Source organism: Hippocampus zosterae, chromosome 19, assembly GCF_025434085.1.
Source record: "Hippocampus zosterae strain Florida chromosome 19, ASM2543408v3, whole genome shotgun sequence".
NCBI lineage: Eukaryota > Metazoa > Chordata > Actinopteri > Syngnathiformes > Syngnathidae > Hippocampus > Hippocampus zosterae.
The window spans coordinates 2,014,197-2,033,290 of record NC_067469.1 but is presented as its reverse complement, the minus strand read 5'-3'; the positions used below and the strand labels follow the sequence as shown (position 1 = coordinate 2,033,290).

Sequence of the window (19,094 nt, the reverse complement as noted above, 5' to 3'; positions counted from 1 at the left end):
GGTCAAGTTGCCAGCCTTTTGCATCGAAACCTCTCAAAAGTGGAAGAGCTGCTCCAGCAAACCACAAAGTGGATATCGGAGAGCCAGGTAAGCATAAAGAAAAACAAAAAATGGTATCAAGGAGATGCGGCCCGGTAGTCCAGTGGTTAGCACGTCGGCTTCACAGTGCAGAGGTACCGGGTTCGATTCCAGCTCCGGCCTCCCTGTGTGGAATTTGCATGTTCTCCCCGGGCCTGCGTGGGTTTTCTCCGGGTGCTCCGGTTTCCTCCCACATGAGATACAAGCCATGATACAGTGGAGAGGTGACAGCCAACCTCAAGCCATATTCAAAATCAAGGACTATAGTTCCTGATTCAGCTGTAATCCCAGACAGCAGCAACACTTCAGGCAATGATTACCCGCAAGGGATTTTATCAAGGGGTTTGGGTTGGGAATTCGGAGGAAACATTTCAATTGCATGCAAAAGATGCTGAAATAGATTTCAAACGATAGCGTGTGGAATTCCATTCGGAATATAAATGGGTACGGCCTATCGGAAAACTTTCACTAGAACTACGGTATACCAATATAAAATACTGGCAAAAACATGGGCTAGTAAGATTATAGTCTATGCGCGCACCTGAAAATGTAATTCTGAAACATGTTCACGCTCAAAAGTACAGGTTTCTGGGTTTGCTTCCAAATGTCATTTATAAAATGTTTTATTGAACAATACATTTGAACAGCTATTTGAAGTCACAACAGAGCAAAGGTGAGAACACTTCTCAAGACACCCTTTTTTGGGGAGTACACGAAAAGCAGGAGTACAAATCAAAAAGGCACACTTAACATTGAAGTACAGTATGTGGGAACGGCCATGACTCACCATAACCCACATCGAGCTACTGAATAAAATCTATTACTTGAATTTCCGCCACAAACTTTTTTTTTTGACTGCTTTAATGCCGACAGACATCAAGGTTGCTCACGTGAACAAAGAACATTGTCTTGCTCCTTTTTAAGGTTGATGTGTATTCACAATATAAATGTAGGGAGCCCACGAACCAGCCATTTGACTAAGAAGCCCCCCTCCCCCCAAAAAAAAAACAACAACACATGTACTTTATGAAATTTCCGCAACAGCTCACTAAAAACATTTTTTTTTTTAAACAAACTCCTCTCGTTCCTCATCAAATTTGAACTCCTCAGACGAAAACATGCCGGCTTAAAAGTCAAAAGACGAAAACGCAAAAGGACATCCAAGACTGGGAACAATGTTACACAAGCTTTGTTCAGCCAACAGGAAAAAAAAGAACACTTATTTGATTGTAAGAGCACAGTTTGGTGCAGATCAGGGGAAAAAAAAAAAAAAAAAAAGAAGCTTCTACTTTCATGAATAAATAGAAAACCGCGTCACGGATGAGCTAAAGGTGACAGACTGCATTTTGGGAGGTTTAAGCGGTGCTCGGTGATGCAATTGACAAACGCGCGCACATGCAGTGGTGTTCGCCCGCTTTAAGCAAACACGCGCTTATCAATAAACTGAAGGCTGCAGAGAATTCAATTCAAGAAACAGGACAGATGCAAATACTCCAGCCGTGGCTCTGCTTCTATTTCGCTTCATGGAATGACGCTACACACACACAAAAAAAAGCCCAAAAAAATCTGACACGGGGCAAAGACAAAAAGATTTGGAATTATAACTTGTTAGATTTAAAATAATGCCTTTTTACAGCGATAAATTATTTCACTTTTAAGTTATTTTAACTTCTTTGTTATAACCCTTCAATTTTTAAAAAAAACTTTAAAACAATGACCAGGCAACACTCTTAAACTCCGAGTACCTTTTTCAGAAACAGGACTTGGGGACTGAAATTCCCGGGATGGCTAAAAAGAAAAGTGAGGCCAGAAGTTAATCCGGGCAGATGTGAAGGCAACAATCTTAAATTTGGACTTAAGTGCAGACGAGCATAAGCAGTCGATCAACTCGCAGTGCAACGACACACTCTCAACGTCAGCGCTTATTTGAGACGTTGATGCACGTCCTCCAACACGTGCATCATGTGAAATGTGTGGGGATTCACTCGTGGAAAAAAATGGAAAAGGCCGAGAAACAAAAAGGAGGACAAACGTTCCCTTTCGCTGTCGGTTTCTCATCCCGCGGGGCTCGCTTGCCGAGTGCGACCAGTGATATCCGGCTTGTCGTCGAGGATCTTGCGTTCCTTTTTCAGATTTTTTCACAACTCTACACGCTTCCTGCAATAAAATCCAGTCACGGGATATGGAAGGATATTGATATTGTCCATAAAGTGGATAGGAGGAGTAACAGAGTTCCTGCTCATGTCGCTTGGCCCCGTCTTCCGGCCTTCACCATTCGGCATCCCCGATGGCTTTGGAGAAAACGTAATCCCTCCCGTTCAAATTCATGATCCCGTCCTTCAGATGAAATTTCCATTTGTTCTTACTTCTGTGAATCTGCGAAGTAAGTGGGGAGAGGCTGATGAGTGTCGGGAGCGCAAGGGGGACGTTGTGGCGGTTCACCGAGTGTCACAAAAACGGTGACTGGAGGAGCTTGCCCTGTTCCCCCCCATCTTCCGACCAATTGCCAGCCAGTTAATAAAAACAAGTTGGTGCCATGATTGTGGGAACTTTAAAAAATAAATGGGTGCAAAACCTTGCGCTGCTGTATTGCTATTGTATTGAAGCAATACAGCAGCGCTATTGCTATTGTATTGAAGCAATACAGCAGCGCTATTGCTATTGTATTGAAGCAATACAGCAACACAGTAGCACACAGCTCATGAGCTTGATCACAAAGCAGGATGCCTTCGAGCTTTAATCAATGCCGTGTTCAGGGCCGTCGTTCCCTGCCAAATTGCCCCGTGGGTTCAGCCAAGTGGACACTGAATGTTCATGCATGACAAAAAGGGGCGTGGCCACCTTCCTTGGAACCCTTATATCTCACAAGTATTGTTGGAAAGGGAATTCAAGAAAGATTCCAGATCTGCAATCAAGTTTTTTTTGTTGCCTGTTTTAGTAACTCTACATTTTGACCTATAAGTTAACCTTGAAATTGACCTTGCATGACCTGGACATTTTTCATGAAACGTATTCTCGCGTTCTCAAAAACATACAAAGGTTTCAGAGATATAATTTTTTGGGGGGGTTGCATTCACTTCTAATCATACTCCGCAACATTTACCTCCATAAGATATGACACACTAGTGTAGCCTGCTGTTCAGATTATTTGACATTCACATGCTGGCTAGTGTAACGCGCGATGACTCACCTTGTCATACTGGCACACAACTACATTCTCCGTGTCAAACAGCTCATGGTCCTCCGCATCACTGACATCATCACTGCTGTTCAGTGGCTCCTAAAAAAGGAGGAAAAAAGAGCTATATAAACATGAACAACAAGCAGTGGACCGCCACACCACGAGTGGCTCAAAAGGCAATGGGGACGCCGCTCACCTCCTCCACTTGCCCATCCTCTCCCCCGTCTTTGTCCTTCTCCTCCTCCAGGTCCTCGTCATACTCCTCTTCATCATCCTCGTCTTCATCTGACGAGGTGTCTCCGGCGCCGTCCACCTGCAGCATCATGGGAGGCTGAGGCTGACCCGGGGCCGCCTGCTGAGCCTGTGCCTGCACCTGGGCCACTGCTGCACCCTGGGCCTGCTGAACTTGCTGCACCTGTGCAGCTTGACCCGGCTGAGGCGCCATCGCGGCTGACTGCGTCACCTGACAGGACAGGAAAACCAGATGAGCATTTGGTATTTGGTGCATTAAAAGACACGCCTTTGAAGTCCACCAAGCCATGAGATGGCATATGGAAGAACCCATACTGCTTGCATGCTGACCTGTGTGTTGCCTTGGACTTTATTTCCTGGAGCTAAGACGAGCTGTGGCTGCTGGATGATGACTCCTGTTTGCTGAGGAAGGCCTCCTTGAAGAGGAGCCAAAACCTGCAACCCAACAAGTCAGAGCAATGAAGTCAATCCAAGAATTTCATTGCACACGCAGAGAAATAGCACAAGAACTCCGGCACATCAAGTAGGGAGTCTTTCAAAAATGGTTGGCCATACATTTGATGTAGCCACTAGCAAAGCTGCTTCACCGAATAAGGATAAACATTCTGCCATGAGCCACGAATGCGAGATATGTACCTGCTGTATGACCGGAGCCTGCACAGAGCCAGGTTGCATCTGCTGCTGCAGAAGGATGGGCTGCGGTGGCTGCTGGATGATGTACTGAGCCCCGTTGGGTGCGCGCAAAACTTGCACAAACTGACCTGAGGAGCCGCAACGCCGCCCGTAAGGATTCCATGATGCGGTCCGCAGTTTAGTAGCGCGCTACGGGGGCTTTTTAGCGCATGAAAAGGTGACGTGGGGCACTTACCTGAACTGGTGATGAGCTGTGGGTACGGTGTAACCCCAGTCGGCAGAGCAAGAGCCGCTTGTGTGGCTGCCGCACTCTATCGGACAAAGACGGCATGCATATACGACAGTCAGAAGCAGCCACACAAATCACATTTTGACAAACTAGTATGTTAGCTGAGCAGGATCGATTCTCATCTCTAAATCGCGGGCAGAATACTAAAAAAGACCACAACAAAGCATCTTCAATTGTGTGCCATTACCTGCGCTAAAAGGTGAAAAACAACAAGCGCATAAATGCATACCACTCCCTTAGTAACGAGTGAGCAAACGAGTTTAGTTGTCTGGCACGGTGAAGTAAAGAAGGGCACAGGGTAGGGTGTGAAATTTTGTTCTGAGCAGACACACAAACCAGTACAGTACAGTACAGTACTGGCATCTGGGGTATGTTCACTTGTGTGTTTACTACTTGCCATCCCCGTTGTCGTCATATGCTGTAGAATCTTGGAATCTGGTACAATGACTTGCTGCTGGGGAGCTGCAGAGAAAAGCACACCATCATCCGTGACTGTACAGAAGATTTTCACTGGAGTTTGAAATAGTTGAGAACCCAAATAATTTGATCTATCAGACTCATTCGGTCACGCCGCATGCGTTCCGCATTTGTCATCTAAGGAAATAACGTCGTGGGAATTCTTTTGAACCAACCTTGTTGCTGCTGGGGAGGCATGATGGCTTGCTGGGCCTGTGCCGGCTGTGTCACGTGCTGGCCTTGTTGAACTTGTTGCTGCGATGGTTGGTGCTGGTGCTGTTGCTGCTGCTGCACGGCCTGCAGGGCTGCCTGTTCCTCAGTATGGAAGCCATCAACTGCTTTGGATTGCAACAGTTTGCTCTCCCATAGCTGGGAAAAGTAATTATTTGAAGTAACCAACCAATGTGTCAAATTTTGAGTTGCATACTCAATCACTAAAACGGTCACTGTCTTCCTTTTTTTTTTCTAACGTTTGAATATACTTTTTGGTAAATTCCCGTTTTTTCAAGCATGTTGCAATAATACGATTACCGTTTTCAGCTCCAGAAGCACTTGTTCATCCACGCCCTCATCCAGGAATAACTCTCGCACCTCACTGATGACATCCTCAATCACAGTCTTGTACAGTTTAGGCTAGAAGGAAGCAAAAGAAAAATCACACTTATCGACCTCATCATTATACTCCAACACAGCCACCAAAAGAGCTGTATTTAGAATTGTCAGCGAGCAGAACAGGGAATGATGATTTTTGGGTGGAGCCAGTCAGATTCAATACATACACACCAACTTAAGTTCACTGTCAAATCTTGTTTTCTGACCTCATTCAACAAAGCAATGTAAGAAAACAAAAAATGGCATAAATTCTCAGCTACAATTAAAATTGGGCTGCAAACCAAATGTAAAGATACAAATTAACTCAAAAATGTGATGTACTTTAGATGTAGTTTTCAGTTGTACAGAACAGTACTATATTCTGAACACTGTCATTGTTACACCCATGTGACCTTGCTCAATAAAGAACTATTAGTGGAATAGTTTTACGTGTTAATCGCTTCTGAATATTTTGCTTTATGTGAAATTTCAGGATGAACATAAAATGCACAAGTCCCTTTACAGGTGAACTTCATTTACCTTTCTGTCAACTTCAGAACGCACATGACCAACCGCGTAGTTTTAACACTTTAAAAATAACCTTTATTAGTGCACCTATTGTGAAATTACATTTTGTCTCCCCTTCCAATTTCTGTACAACCTGCTGTTTTCCATAAAGTGCTGAAACACTGAACAGTTGAACAATCAAAAGGTCAAAGTAGTTTCGGTTCATTCGCAAATATCGCCCATAATTGGAAAAAAAACTAATTCTACAAAGAATTGATTCTACAGTGTATCAGGTTGACGAGTATACACTGTGACGAGTTCCAACCACACAATCAAATCGGCTTGTCAGCTTGAAATAACTGAACACACCAAACGTCTCCGTAGCACGTTCGTTCGAAAGACCATCAAAGTGATTTGCACAAAGCCATTGTGAACAAAAGCCTCATAGAATGGCCGCGTTCCGTTTGTAAAAACAGATTCGTGTGCCACCGAGGCGATGCGAAAAACGAGAAGGTCCACGGCGCCTACGTCGTCGGAACTCTACTCGCCTTCCTCTCGGCCCGGGCTGCTCCTCCACTATTTAAAGCAGTCTGCTGGTGTTTATAAGCTTAGTCGGTGACGTAACGTCGAGTAGCACCTTCCCATCCCGGCCAGTCTATATAGAGAGCCAATATGGCGGTATAAAACCGGGCAGCAGCGAGGGAGGAGGGACAGAAGCAGAGACTGTGAGCAAAGACGTGGAAGCCATTTTACGGAGTAGCTCGACAGCCTCGCAAAGTTCTCGTTTAATAGCGTGTCGTCGCTCGACGAACGTTTAGGTGGTAATTTTGGACAAAGCGGGGTAGAAATATCGATGGGAGCTGGAATATTTGCGATTGAAATAAGTGGAAGTGTTTCTTTTTCTACTTTGCCTTCAAGTCGTGGAATGGTGGACAAATATGATGCGGCACAGGGAACGTTGAGCTCGCGACTTTCGACTACCTTATTTCATCACAAAGAAACAACACTGGTTCGCGGTGTTTAATGCAAGGTGCTTTGCGTACATTTAAGGTCTTAAAATGTTAACTCGGCCCTTTCCCTTTGTCGCTGCTTATTACCCTGTGTTGACGAAATATTGCACTCGACTACGCAAAACGCCATAAACGAAGACGATGTGGGTGATTTCTCTTTCCATTAAGTCGATCATCGAGCATTAAAAATGCCAACGGGTGAGATAGAAGCTGGCAACATAACCAGAGCCAAAAACAATTCACAACTCGTCAAATACGACTTCAGTTTTGAGTCACTTCCATCGTTTGTGGCAACACATTTAACATAGTAACCATTAAAAAGATTGTGAATAAGGCTACACTTCAAACAATCCAATTGATTGAACCTATTTTGATTTTCATTTGTCCATATGCTGGAGTGTGTGGAAATGCTAAATTAATGTGATTCGATCAAAAAACGTGTTCAACAGTTTTCCATTAACTTTACCCCCATTTTCCCCGTTGACAATCCTTGAGATTGATCCTTACCACTGGGTTCGAGTTAGCCGAGCTCGCCATTACACGCGCAGTCTAAAAACCACACGGAAATGGGCGAGAAATAAAGAGCCAAAAATGATCAAAAAACTTAAAACAACTGGGTACGGTATTCTAAAACAGCCGGCATCACTTTTGTAAATAAAACAGTTTTGGCGGTCTTATTTACAATCCCGGGCTGCGAATCCCCAGCCGTCCACCGTCCGACGTTGTTCTGCTTTATATACTGAGCGAAGGAGCTGCGAGTGCGCGAGACATAGGGCAGGGTCAAACTGCCAATATCGCGAGATTTCAATAGGAAGCGACACGCCAGTAAAAGGGCATGTTGGGAAATGTAGTTTAAGTATGCGTTCCCGTTGCCATAATTCCACTCAACTAATTTGGCACCTTGGTGTGAAAGGTTTGAGACCACTGACTTAAACTACAAATATAAATACACTTGCGTAACAGTGTAGAGGTACACTGACGCTACATACACATATTCCCTGCACTTGCGTGCATATTCAAACTTACATCGCTAAAACAGGAACAACTCCGTCGTAAACCGAGGAGCGGAGTTTCGTGTCTCGTGTGGTGACACAAGACTACCACAAGAGGCTGCTCGCACTCTATATCGCGTATTTCACGCGTGCTCTCAGCACGCGGTTTTTATGAGCGCTCAAAACGCACAATCCCCAATCCAATCACTTTAGAATGTAACTATGTTCCCACATACAACCAGCGAGGTGTGAGCCTTGTCCTCTGCATTTAATCAAATATGCACTCGTCCTGATCACTGATCTGCTCTCTCCCGTAACGATGAAGCTTTGCAATAAATGAGAACCGACGAGAGTGCAGCTCTGCTTCCGTCTCCATGGAAACTTGCCTCACTGGTCATTGTGTGGTTATGGATGATATATACCAGAAACGTACAACTCAGTCTGCATCTGCTGCACTCTCGTAATCGGATACACAAGTTGTTCATATGACAGATTAGATCAAGTTATGCGCATTTGCACATTTAAATGCTGTATTGACAAAATAAACCAGCGGTGCTGTTGGGCACACACATGCACTTAGTATAGTTAAGATAATAATCCAATGTGTGTAACTTGACAAAAAATACATTTAAGTGGTGTATTTCACATCTCATAATTCCCTTGCCCACATACTGGAAATACGGAATTTCCCTCAAAAATGAAAAGATGATATCGGAATCTCAGGTCCCGCTCTCAAAGCGAGATGTGATTAAAGAGAACGTTGTTTAATACAAACCAATTGAGTCACACTCTTAGTAACTGATGATGCCCTCTGAAGATCTTGTGAGTACACCCCCCTCTGTCTTGCTTTTAGTTGCATAGCAACAGAGAAACTGCAAGCTCCAGTTGTGTTGATGGTGGGAGCGGGACACACACATGGAGGCACACTGGATAGAGATTAAGCCCATCTCGGCTTCAATTATGAATGGACCTCCACCGCCACATGGCTCTGGGAAGACACCCCACTCTGACTCGTTCTGATTGATAAGACTTTGACCAATGCTTTGGTACCCTTCTACTCCTTTGCCCTAAAGGGAGAACTAAGTTTGAGCTTTCATCATACGTATTGAACTAACATGATTAGAGGACGTAAATGAATAATTAACTGTCAGAGGAGGCACCGTTTTGATAAGACCCTTGTTGATGGGAATGCGTGAGGTTAATTTTTTGGGGTCAACTTTGAATAGAGAAGTAAAGACCCTTTGGTTAAACCCAGATATGCATGTGGAGTACGTTGCTGGATGAAAAGAAAATATACATAAACAGTGATCTAACCCACCTCTTAATAATGCCATCGACACGAAAGAGGCCAATGTATGGCATCAGAAGAGCATTTCAGGTATCTGAGGAAATCACCTTTAAAAAAAACAAAAACAACAATAAATTACCTTTATCTTCCAATACATCACCACAAGAACTCCAAACCTCTACCGTACTTCACAATCAATTTGTGTCAATACAAAAATTTTAAATAAATAAATAATATTGATGCCCGGTAGTCCAGTGGTTAGGACGTTGGCTTCACAGTGCAGAGGCACCGGGTTCGATTCCAGCTCCGGCCTCCCTGTGTGGAGTTTGCATGTTCTCCCCGGGCCTGCGTGGGTTTTCTCCGGGTGCTCCGGTTTCCTCCCACATTCCAAAAACATGCGTGGCAGGCTGATTGGACACTCTAAATTGTCCCTAGGTGTGAGTGTGAGTGCGAATGGTTGTTCGTTTCTGTGTGCCCTGCGATTGGCTGGCAACCGATTCAGGGTGTCCCCCGCCTACTGCCCGAAGACAGCTGGGATAGGCTCCAGCACCCCCCGCGACCCTAGTGAGGATCAAGCGGCTCGGAAGATGAATGAATGAATGAATAAATAATATTGTACTCACCAGAGATTGTCATGCAGAAGCTCCTTTCTGTCTGTGTACGCCAATTTGTCCACCTACCCATAACTACTCTGGAACTGATTATTTTATTTCATGACACAATACTTTGTGATCTATTTTTTTTTAAATCTTACACTTACAAACATTCCATTAAAAAAACTAATATGACAACTAATAAAAACCTAACTAAAGCAAAGCATCTTTGAAGAAAAAAAAAACAAGCTTGCTCTAAAAACGAGTTCAACCCAACTGAAAAGTCAAAACGAAATAAAACCGAATGCTTATTTCAATGTGGTTTGTGACTTTCCAAAGACAACACAGCACAAACGTAATCCTCCGCAACTTGGATTTTTTTTTTTAATTATTATTGCAACCAACTGGAAGACAATACATCACATAAACATCATTGCAGTTTCTCAGAAAATGGAAAAACAAAATAAAACGACATTTATATATATATTTTTTGCCACGGTATCGGACGACGTTGATATTTACATGTAGTGATGAAACGGGTCTGGAACTCATTCTTTGGCAATACGATTGCACAATAAAGGGGGAGGAAGAGGAGAGAGTTGAACATTTACTGAAAAGCCAACACACCTTGGGTGTACTCTGCGTCACGTCTCGCGGACCAATAACAGTTTTGCATTTTTTGACATCACTAACCTATGGCTTTCCATTTCTCAAGCTTAGACGGTCACCAAAATAGAATGGCAGTACCGTAGACTACATTTTGCTCAAGAGAGCGGAACAGGAACGGAAATTGGTGACTTTTAACTGTTTTTACGTAAAACAAATTTGTTGTATTTTTCTGTTTGCTTGGCAGCTATGAAAGAAATATTCTTAGGCAGGGAAGTATAACACTCGCTTGGACACGAGTTCCTGAATGCAAATGAGCGAGACAGAGGAAGATTTGTTTTTAAAGCCATAACATATCTTGTCATACCTTTTACCAATTCAACATGACATTTGGCAGCACGTGAGTGGGTTCTTTCTGTAAATACAGCAGAGCGGCCTGACCTCACACAGATATCGTACGAGACAGGTGGCACATGACAAGACACTGACTGACTGTCTTCTTTCAGCCTTTTTCTATGTTAGCATGGATACCATACCAAATGCCCCCCCCCCCCAAAAAAAAGTCAGTGATGCGTGCTACAGTTGGCAAAAGTATTTCACCAGTGTGGATGGGACATGCATACGTTCGGAAACTTGGCTCACTGCTGAAGTTCACGTTTGTGCTGTCGCTTCCATGTCGATAAAGCGACATTCGAAGTCAGAGCACAAACGGTGGCACAATATCAAAATCGTTTCGGAATGAAAGAAGGCCTGCGCGCTTAATTCCTGCTTTGTGAATTCCCAATCAAGTCATTCTTTCATTCGCAGCTGGAAGAGTGAACCTTAACAACCTTTGAAAGTGAGTGGAAGTAGCTTAACTTTAGCAACGTATACAGTCGATCTAAAGAAGAAATTGAGCTGCTTAATCCTGCTTGAAATTGCAAATACTGGACATTCTTCAATCAAGGATGGGCATAATAATTGAATCATTGTGTGTTTTGTATTTTATTTGATTTCTTTTCTTTATGAATGTGAAGACGTTATATATATTAAGGTAGTACTTGGAGAGCTCAATCTTTTTTTTTTTTCCAGGTGGTACTTGATGTATGAAGTTTGAGAACCACCGGTCAGTTTAAAACAGTGCAAGAGATTTGCTCATCCCATCAAAAATAGTACTTATGCAGTAATAATGCAGTATGCAAAGATAGGCCTAAAATTATTTATGCTTTGGTTAAAATTTCTCAAGAATAATAGTTTTTCAACACCTGCTGACAAGTGCACAAATTACGTGATCTCATCATATCATATTGGGAAAACAATCTCACACACCATTCTCAACGATCCTGGCGGCAAAACTGATAACATTCTATAATTGCGTGTTAACGGATACGAATGCATGAATACTTTTGGGCTTAGCTCGACATCTTTGTGTCCAGTACTTTAGTGCCATTGAGTGCATTCTTGTTCTCTTTCGATACCCCTCCAAGGGCCTTCGTACGTGGACATATGAGGTTCTTTTCGGACACTGACAACATGCCCATCGGTTTGGGTCATTTACGCTGAACAATGCTGATGGAAAGAACACACACACACACACACACTCAAACAAACACATGGGGCTAAATTAAAAAAACAAAAAAAACAATACTGCCATGTTAAACAAAGAAATGTCTGTCAACACATGTCCGAGACATGACAACAGAGATACTGAAGGTAGGCACAATGTTAAACAAAGTGCTCACAAACGCACGCACTTGCACACACACACACACACACACACCCACACAAATGTATTGTGGAATAACACGGAGGTTAACACTGATCACCAAAAGTCCTAAACCGCTGCATGAGCCGAAGACAAGAAGCCAATGTTGAGAAGTGGCGCCCTCGGGCCTCGAGTTTGCAGAGTTACGTCCCCACGTTGCTCCCTGAAGGTGTGTCTTTGAAAGCCCGCTCAAGAACCCGAAAAGGATTCAAATAAATGCAGGAGGAAAAAAAAAAAAAAAAAAAAAAGAAAAAAAAATCCAATAAATTCATGGGTATAAGAATTGGCGCAAAACTTTTTTTTTTCTTTCCTCTAGGATCAAGGTTTATATGAAAATAAGTCATGCTTCATGCTAAATACATCGTTTATCTTACATGTTCTTTGAATAAAAAAGATTTGCTTTTTATCTTATTTACAAGCACCCATGCAATATAACTGAGAAAGTCCTGCAAGGTCAAATTGCTTCAATTAAGAAAGGAAAAATAAAATAAAATATTTTCTAACTTTTTTACAGAATCACCTGCGCAGGACAAATTGCTTATATCTTTATGAGGGTAAAGTGAAGAGGAAACAGACACAAACATGACCCTTAACACGGTTTGTGTATATAGTTCTTGGACACTGTCAAATGAATACGGTAGCCACGGGAAGCTACGATGTCTTTTCCAGGTGTCTCGAGACAGGAAGTACTCGGTAAAGTTTTGGGGACGTTTACATGATGCAAATGAAGGAGATATTGCCTCACACCCGGCACACTATCCATCTCTATGGTGAGAAACATGAGAGTTTTTTTAACCCCCCACCCCCCCTGACGTTTTCATATATCTACTCTTAAATACTATGAGTGCTCTTGAAATAAACCATGTTGCTTTTCTTTAAGTGGCATTAAAATAATATCAAGTGCATGAGTATATATCACATTGGGTTTTACAATTATTTTGACACTTACGGTCGTCCTCGTTAAGCTTAACTACCACTGCCTTCGGGTGTTTTTTTTTTTTTTTAAGTTTAGTTTTTTTTTTTTTTTTGTCAGCTGTCATATTGGCTACATGAAGCAACCTGGTCACTTCTCTTTGGCACAGTCTCACATTTGTGCTCGTGGATGTAAGGAGAGTGATGCTAGGGAGGGGTTACGCCCGCCCGCCCTCCCCCTCCCCGCCCCTCCCCTCGCCCGAGTCTCGTAGGCTCCGCCACCTTTGCTGGCATCAACTGCAAGATTGCTACAGGTTACGCACGCGAACAAACAAATATGCAAGACAAACAGCCATCATCTGCCGTTGTACGGATTTACACTTTTGCCCATTTGTCCGAATGAATGCTTTACTATGGCTTTCATCCCCTTTGGAAAAAAAAAAAAAAAAAAAAAAAAACAAAAGACACATGAGAAGTACCCATTAGTGTTGCTGAACATGTAGGAAAACATAGATTTTTGATATTGCCACAAATAAGTAGGATTCACCTAATGCCCTGCAGATAGATAAGAGGGAGATGAGACGCGTCCGTGGAGACTAAAACATGTTACCTGTTGATCTATTTGGGTGTCGTACAGTGTGTCTGTGTCGGCGTGCTAACGTGTTCACTCGATGATGGTACCGTGTGCGTCCTTTAGTTTCTCAGGGCCTCTTTCTGCTCCTTCTGGCCCTTGGCGGTGCGGTTTGTGATGTTGTTGAGGCAGGCTCGGACCCCGGCCAGGTGGAGCAGCGACCCCGCCGCCTCCTTCATCTCCTCGTCGTCGCTCTCCGGCGGCTTCTCCACCGCCCGCCGCTTCTTCAGCGGCAGCGTATCGCTAATGGCCCTCGCTCGGTTTTTGGTCCACGCGAAGCTGCTTCCCGCCAGTGTCCCGGGTCCCGCCCCCAAGCCACGTCTCTGTCCGCGCAGGGGTTGCTGGGAAAGGTAGGTCGCGGCGGCGGCGGCGGCGGTGGCGCTGACGTGGGAATCCAGCGGGATCTCCCGGGGCTCGGGTTTGATGTCGGATTGGATTTCCACGGCGATGATGTCGTCGTCGTCCGTCGGAGACGAAGGGGGCGTGGCCTGGGAGGAGCCCAGCCTGCTCGGGGATTTGGCGGTGCTGTAATTGTGGTCTTCCTGAAGGTCCTCGCCGCAAGGTGGAGGCGAGTAGCAAGAGGGGCTGTCCTGGCCTCGCTTCAGATACTCTCCTATGGAAGATCTGTGGGGGAAGCAAGGGGGGGGGGGGGGGGGGGGGGGGGTGTATTGTTACTACTTTATGTATGTATATATATAGTTAGACTTACTCTCGCAAGTGTTTCCCCTCTCTGATGTCTCCCTGCAGAATAAAAAGTATTTGAATATTTATATACTGTATGACAAACATGTACTCCTTTCAATGATCAAATATTTACCGCATACCTTCCGTGTATGTTTAATTTATTTGACAGAGCAGGCCATCTTTTGCTCTTGTGATAGATCGGCATGTCCAGGCTTGCTCCGAAGGCTCTTGGACTCACAAGGTGCTTATTTTTTTTTTCTCGCTAATGAATATGTTTGTGCGTGTGAATAGAATCTTGGCAAGTGTTTTGACCATGTAAGTAAACTATTCGTCACGCATGTTTGGATTTGTGTCAGGAGCGTATTACGCACAGGAGGTTTGTGACCAGCGCTACCAATATGGCCGACAGTGGCACGAGTAAAGTCGCCCCCCCACCTTATGGCCGAAGTTCTGCTCCCTACTGGGCTGACGGGAACGGGTCTTATCACGGGGAAGAGTGCCTGGCTCCTGACACGGGCGCCGTTTTGAATCACGCCACGAGGAACTGGAAGACAAGAGCAGATACTCACACTTAGAACACCACACCCACGTCAAATGAAATCAAGAGGATGGATCGGGGGAACGCCGGTCCAGTGGTCGTCACATCCGCCTGACATTTTTTGAAGATGGAGATTTGAATCCGGGCTCTAACTTTTCTTATGTTGAGTTTGTTTGCTCCGGGCAAATTTGAATGGTTGTTGGTCCAAACCTACTCTGTGATTGGCTGGCACCTCTCACTCCAAGTCAGCTGGTGATGACTCGAGTAAGGATAGGGATGGAAAACGGATTGGTCGGAAGAGGAAAAAGCCAGCGGTAGGTTCTCAGAAACACGATTAGATGGCGATAAGAGCTCGCAGCGGCTCAATGAGACTCCGCCGACCATCCGAGGAGGCCAACGGGGCTCTATTGATGAGCAAGGCAGGGTTAAATTGAGCGGGAAAGCGTCATAAATGAGTTAAGGGCGCTGTGATTCATTCAATTACCAACCAGCGCCGGGCTCTGCTAAATCTGGCCTGTAGCACGCATACGGGCTTGTTGGAACTCAGGAGGAGCACATTATTCCGCTTGTGTCCCTTCTGATTATTGAGTCAAAAATAAAAAATAAAAAAGTTTAAGTTCAAATACCAGTCAACTAGGGTGCAGAACCTGACGCTGACCATGACCTTCACACAAGACCTTCACTTCACCTTTCAGCATGACAATGAGCCCCGCCATACATCCAGACATCAGCAAAAAATAAAAATAAACGAGTACACATTTTCACGTAGGCTTGTGTACGCAAGTAAAATGTTCCCACTTGAATGAAAACGACTCCGCTCTGCAAAGAGTAATTTAGCTAAGTAAGATTTTAATCCAATAAAAGCCAAAGGCATGTGGACGAAGCCCACCTGGAATGTCTAATCTGATCAAAGCATGGAGGAAATAGATCACTTGTCGACAAACTACTATTATATCGGGACCGTCACGGGAGCCAAAGCTTGTGAAAGTGGAAACTTCCTGCAAATGGGACAAAGGAGCTGGCGGCGGCCCGACACCTCCAACCACCGCGCAGCCGGGATGATGGAACGGGCTTTGGAACAAATCCCCCGACCGTCCTCGAGTGACCCGCAAAAAGCTTGGACTCCCAAAACCTTTTGAAAGCTGAAGATCCCCGCTTTACCAACGCCCGCTGATCCAACGTGTCATGTTCTACTCGAGATGTATTGCTCTCCCCTACTTAACGCGGCACGGCACTGTATATAAAAGAAAGCCCACGGACGCCCCCGATGTGGATTCGTGCTTTACCGTTTCAAGGTCACCACTGGAGGTAGGTCGTGACAAAACAATCCGACACCAAAAAGTGGACAAAACACACACTCTGAAATATATTGCGGGAAACACAAAATAAGGTCCGGTAGAGTCCAGTGGTTAGCACGTCGGCTTCACAGTGCAGAGGTAGCGGGTTCGATTCCAGCTGCGGCCTCCCTGTGTGGAGTTTGCATGTTTTCCCCGGGCCTGCGTGGGTTTTCTCCGGGTGCTCCGGTTTCCTCCCACATTCCAAAAAACATGCATGGCAGGCTGATTGAACACTCTAAATTGTCCCTAGGTGTGAGTGTGAGCGCGAATGGTTGTTCGTCTCTGTGTGCCCTGCGATTGGCTGGCAACTGATTCAGGGTGTCCCCCGCCCACTCCCCGAAGATGGCTGGAATAGGCTCCGGCACCCCCCGCGACCCTAGTGAGGATCAAGCGGTTCGGAAAATGGATGGATGGACAAAATAAGGCATACGCCGACTACGGTCTATAGTCGTAAATCCGAATCTTGCACCACGGCTCAAAGCTGGTGGCTCACCGCAACAGTTCCCTTCCACAGCTGTCATCTTCCTCTCACTCAGTTCACATTTCAAAACCGACCTGCTGTCTGCTGCCCAGGCTTGTTGAAAGCTGTTACAAACACGAAGCCCCCCCCCCCCCCCCCACACACACACACACATCAATACAGCTTTGGTACCTCCACCGAGGGGGTTGCTGCATGTTTTCATGTGTTTGTTTGTTTGTTGGTTGCGCACGACCTCCAATGTTCAGTTTTTGAATCTCCTTCGGAGCATGTTTGCGTCGCTTTGCAAGTTGTCCCCTTAGTTTGTGCGAGTTTTCTGCGTGGGTGCGAAGCCGATGGCACATCATCTTAGAAAATGACACTGTGAGGAATTACGTGTATTTGTTGCTGATCTGATTTGAGTGTGCATTTATCTGGAGCAGGTGAATTGAATTTATTGCATATTACTTCCGCTACTTCACTTTTGTAGTAAAACGTTTTGGAACGGAGTAAAATGTGGGCTGTAAATGCCCGTTTCTTGACTGGTAATTTCTGGTAAAAAAATGAGTTGCCACCGCAGAAGTGATGTCACAGAGACGTCTTCAGACAATTGAGAAGCCGCGTAAAGAGCACCTCTGCTGGTTGAAGCCAAGTACTGCCCTCCGTTGAATCGACGAGTATACGCTTCCCTCGAAACCTTCACTTTCTTACGCCCGCAGTACATCACAGCCACTCAAAAAGTGATTTTAAGGTAACAAATCGCGCACTTTAAATCAGTGCTCTTGTTCCCCCCCCCCCCCCCCACCCTTTTTTTTCAGTCTCACGCCGCTCAACAGCAGTTTTATGGAGAGAAATTCCAATTCAGTTCGGGGGGAATCGGGGCCTCGTTAAAACACCCCTCAGCATCCCGCTGCGCCCACTCGCAAAATGTCCCCGCGACATTTATTTGGCTCCGATTCATATTGCAAAGATGACATCAATTATGGATACGTTTGAGGTAGCGCTACATCACTCTCGGCTGTTCACTTTCCTCTTCTCTGCCTGCGGTAATCTTATTGAGTCCAGTTAGTGTGGCTCTGCCCCTGATATCTCCCCGCTCTTGCTCTCCATAACCTTATAAGTAAGTCCCTGCGCAGTCTCTTTTTTTTTTTTTTTTTAATCTTGATCACTCACTGCATGCTTGTGTATGTGGTCAGTGCATTAGGTCTCCCCCCTCCCCAACCCCGACCACGACCCCATCTCGCCTCCTGAAGCTCCCCACACCTCCAGCTCCAGCCAGGCTTTAGGTCACCATAGCAACGGCTCCCCCTTCCGCATGCCACAGAGCGGTAGATCATGCATCAGCGGAGAAAGTGACAGAAGAGAACGTGAATGAGGGAGGGGGGGGGGGGGGGTGGAAAAAGGCAACGTCTGGCTCTATTTGACCTGGACTCTCCAAGCTCAGCGGTACACTCGTGACCGCCGCTACTGTTTGTCCTTGACACCAACGCGCGCACATAGCTCAAGTGCAAGGCGTACGGAAAACTGTCTGCGCGTGTGAAACGGTATCCGCGGCTCCCTTGCTCAGTCTCGTCATTCCTCTTCCATCGATCCGTCTTTCTATGTATAGTGATGACTCATATCTCCAACTGTATGCGGGCTCTGCAGCAAACACGAAAGGGATGTATGCCGAGGAGGAGCCGACTGTGCAGTAGGGAGAGCAAACGCTCCTTTCCACATCAAAGGATGGCGCAAGAATTCGAACGAGGCGACATGAATACGTTTGTCGGACTCATGAGACTGAAGATACCGGTCCAGTCGTATTGCCGGTGCCCGTTTACGGCAGTTACAAGGTGACTGGAAAAGGACCCAGAATGGAGGGGTTTCTTGTGAGGTCATGCGCTTAGCACGGCCAATCGGGTGCTTTATAAAGCGTTGAAATGTGGATGATGCAGTCAACACAGGGCTGACTTTGACTTGACTTGAGCTCGGTGTTCAACGTCATCCAACCTGAACGTCACGACTCGAAGCTACTCCGGCTGCTTGCTACATGCCGGTGCACTAACCACCTAATGCAAAATCACTTTGGACTTTAGAAAAAAAAAGTTGGGCCCGCTTATGTTTATTTGAAGAAGTCGATTCACGGCACCCTGGATGATAGCACTCCTTGTAGGTGATATTGAACAATATTTTGAATATTTTCACCTTGTAATAAACATATTGACTTGTTCCCTGCGACACTTAGCCTGAGAATTTTAAGGCAAGTGTTGAAATGATTCAAATGCTCACAAAAACTTCAAGATCAGAAAAATCATCAACGTCGCCACATCAAAATT

General features: G+C 45.2%; 2 protein-coding genes across 3 annotated transcripts in view; both read right to left on the bottom strand.

Annotated features, from left to right (window-relative positions):
• Positions 1 to 683: 683 nt before the first annotated feature.
• Positions 684 to 7,756, bottom strand: gtf2a1 (general transcription factor IIA, 1). The gene is made up of 10 exons (XM_052052361.1): positions 7,505 to 7,756; positions 5,421 to 5,522; positions 5,066 to 5,258; positions 4,831 to 4,895; positions 4,380 to 4,455; positions 4,148 to 4,272; positions 3,842 to 3,946; positions 3,456 to 3,722; positions 3,269 to 3,358; positions 684 to 2,454 (listed from the first exon to the last, which is right to left on the bottom strand). The coding sequence occupies exons 1-10, from the start codon at positions 7,532 to 7,534 to the stop codon at positions 2,347 to 2,349; spliced, it is 1,161 nt and encodes a 386-aa protein (XP_051908321.1). The 5' UTR covers positions 7,535 to 7,756; the 3' UTR covers positions 684 to 2,346.
• Positions 7,757 to 13,023: 5,267 nt separating this feature from the next.
• LOC127591991 (forkhead box protein N3-like) overlaps positions 13,024 to 19,094 on the bottom strand; it is a 42,103-nt gene continuing 36,032 nt past the window's right edge. For both annotated transcript variants that reach the window (XM_052052335.1, XM_052052336.1), the window contains exons 5-6: positions 14,883 to 14,991; positions 13,024 to 14,387 (exon numbers count right to left, since the gene is read on the bottom strand). In XM_052052335.1, coding sequence (XP_051908295.1) covers positions 13,826 to 14,387; positions 14,883 to 14,991 — 671 coding nt within the window. In that variant the 3' untranslated portion in view covers positions 13,024 to 13,825. The remainder of the gene's footprint in view (positions 14,388 to 14,882; positions 14,992 to 19,094) is intronic.

Bases quoted from the DNA above. Each gene is read 5' to 3' on its own strand.
- gtf2a1 (XM_052052361.1), bottom strand. From the start codon at position 7,534: ATGGCGAGCTCGGCTAACTCGAACCCAGTG. The intron at 4,456-4,830 runs GCAAGTAGTAAA...TTTGTCCGATAG, and splicing joins ATATGACGACAACGGGGATG to AGTGCGGCAGCCACACAAGC. The intron at 3,947-4,147 runs GTACATATCTCG...GTTGGGTTGCAG, and splicing joins AGGCTCCGGTCATACAGCAG to GTTTTGGCTCCTCTTCAAGG.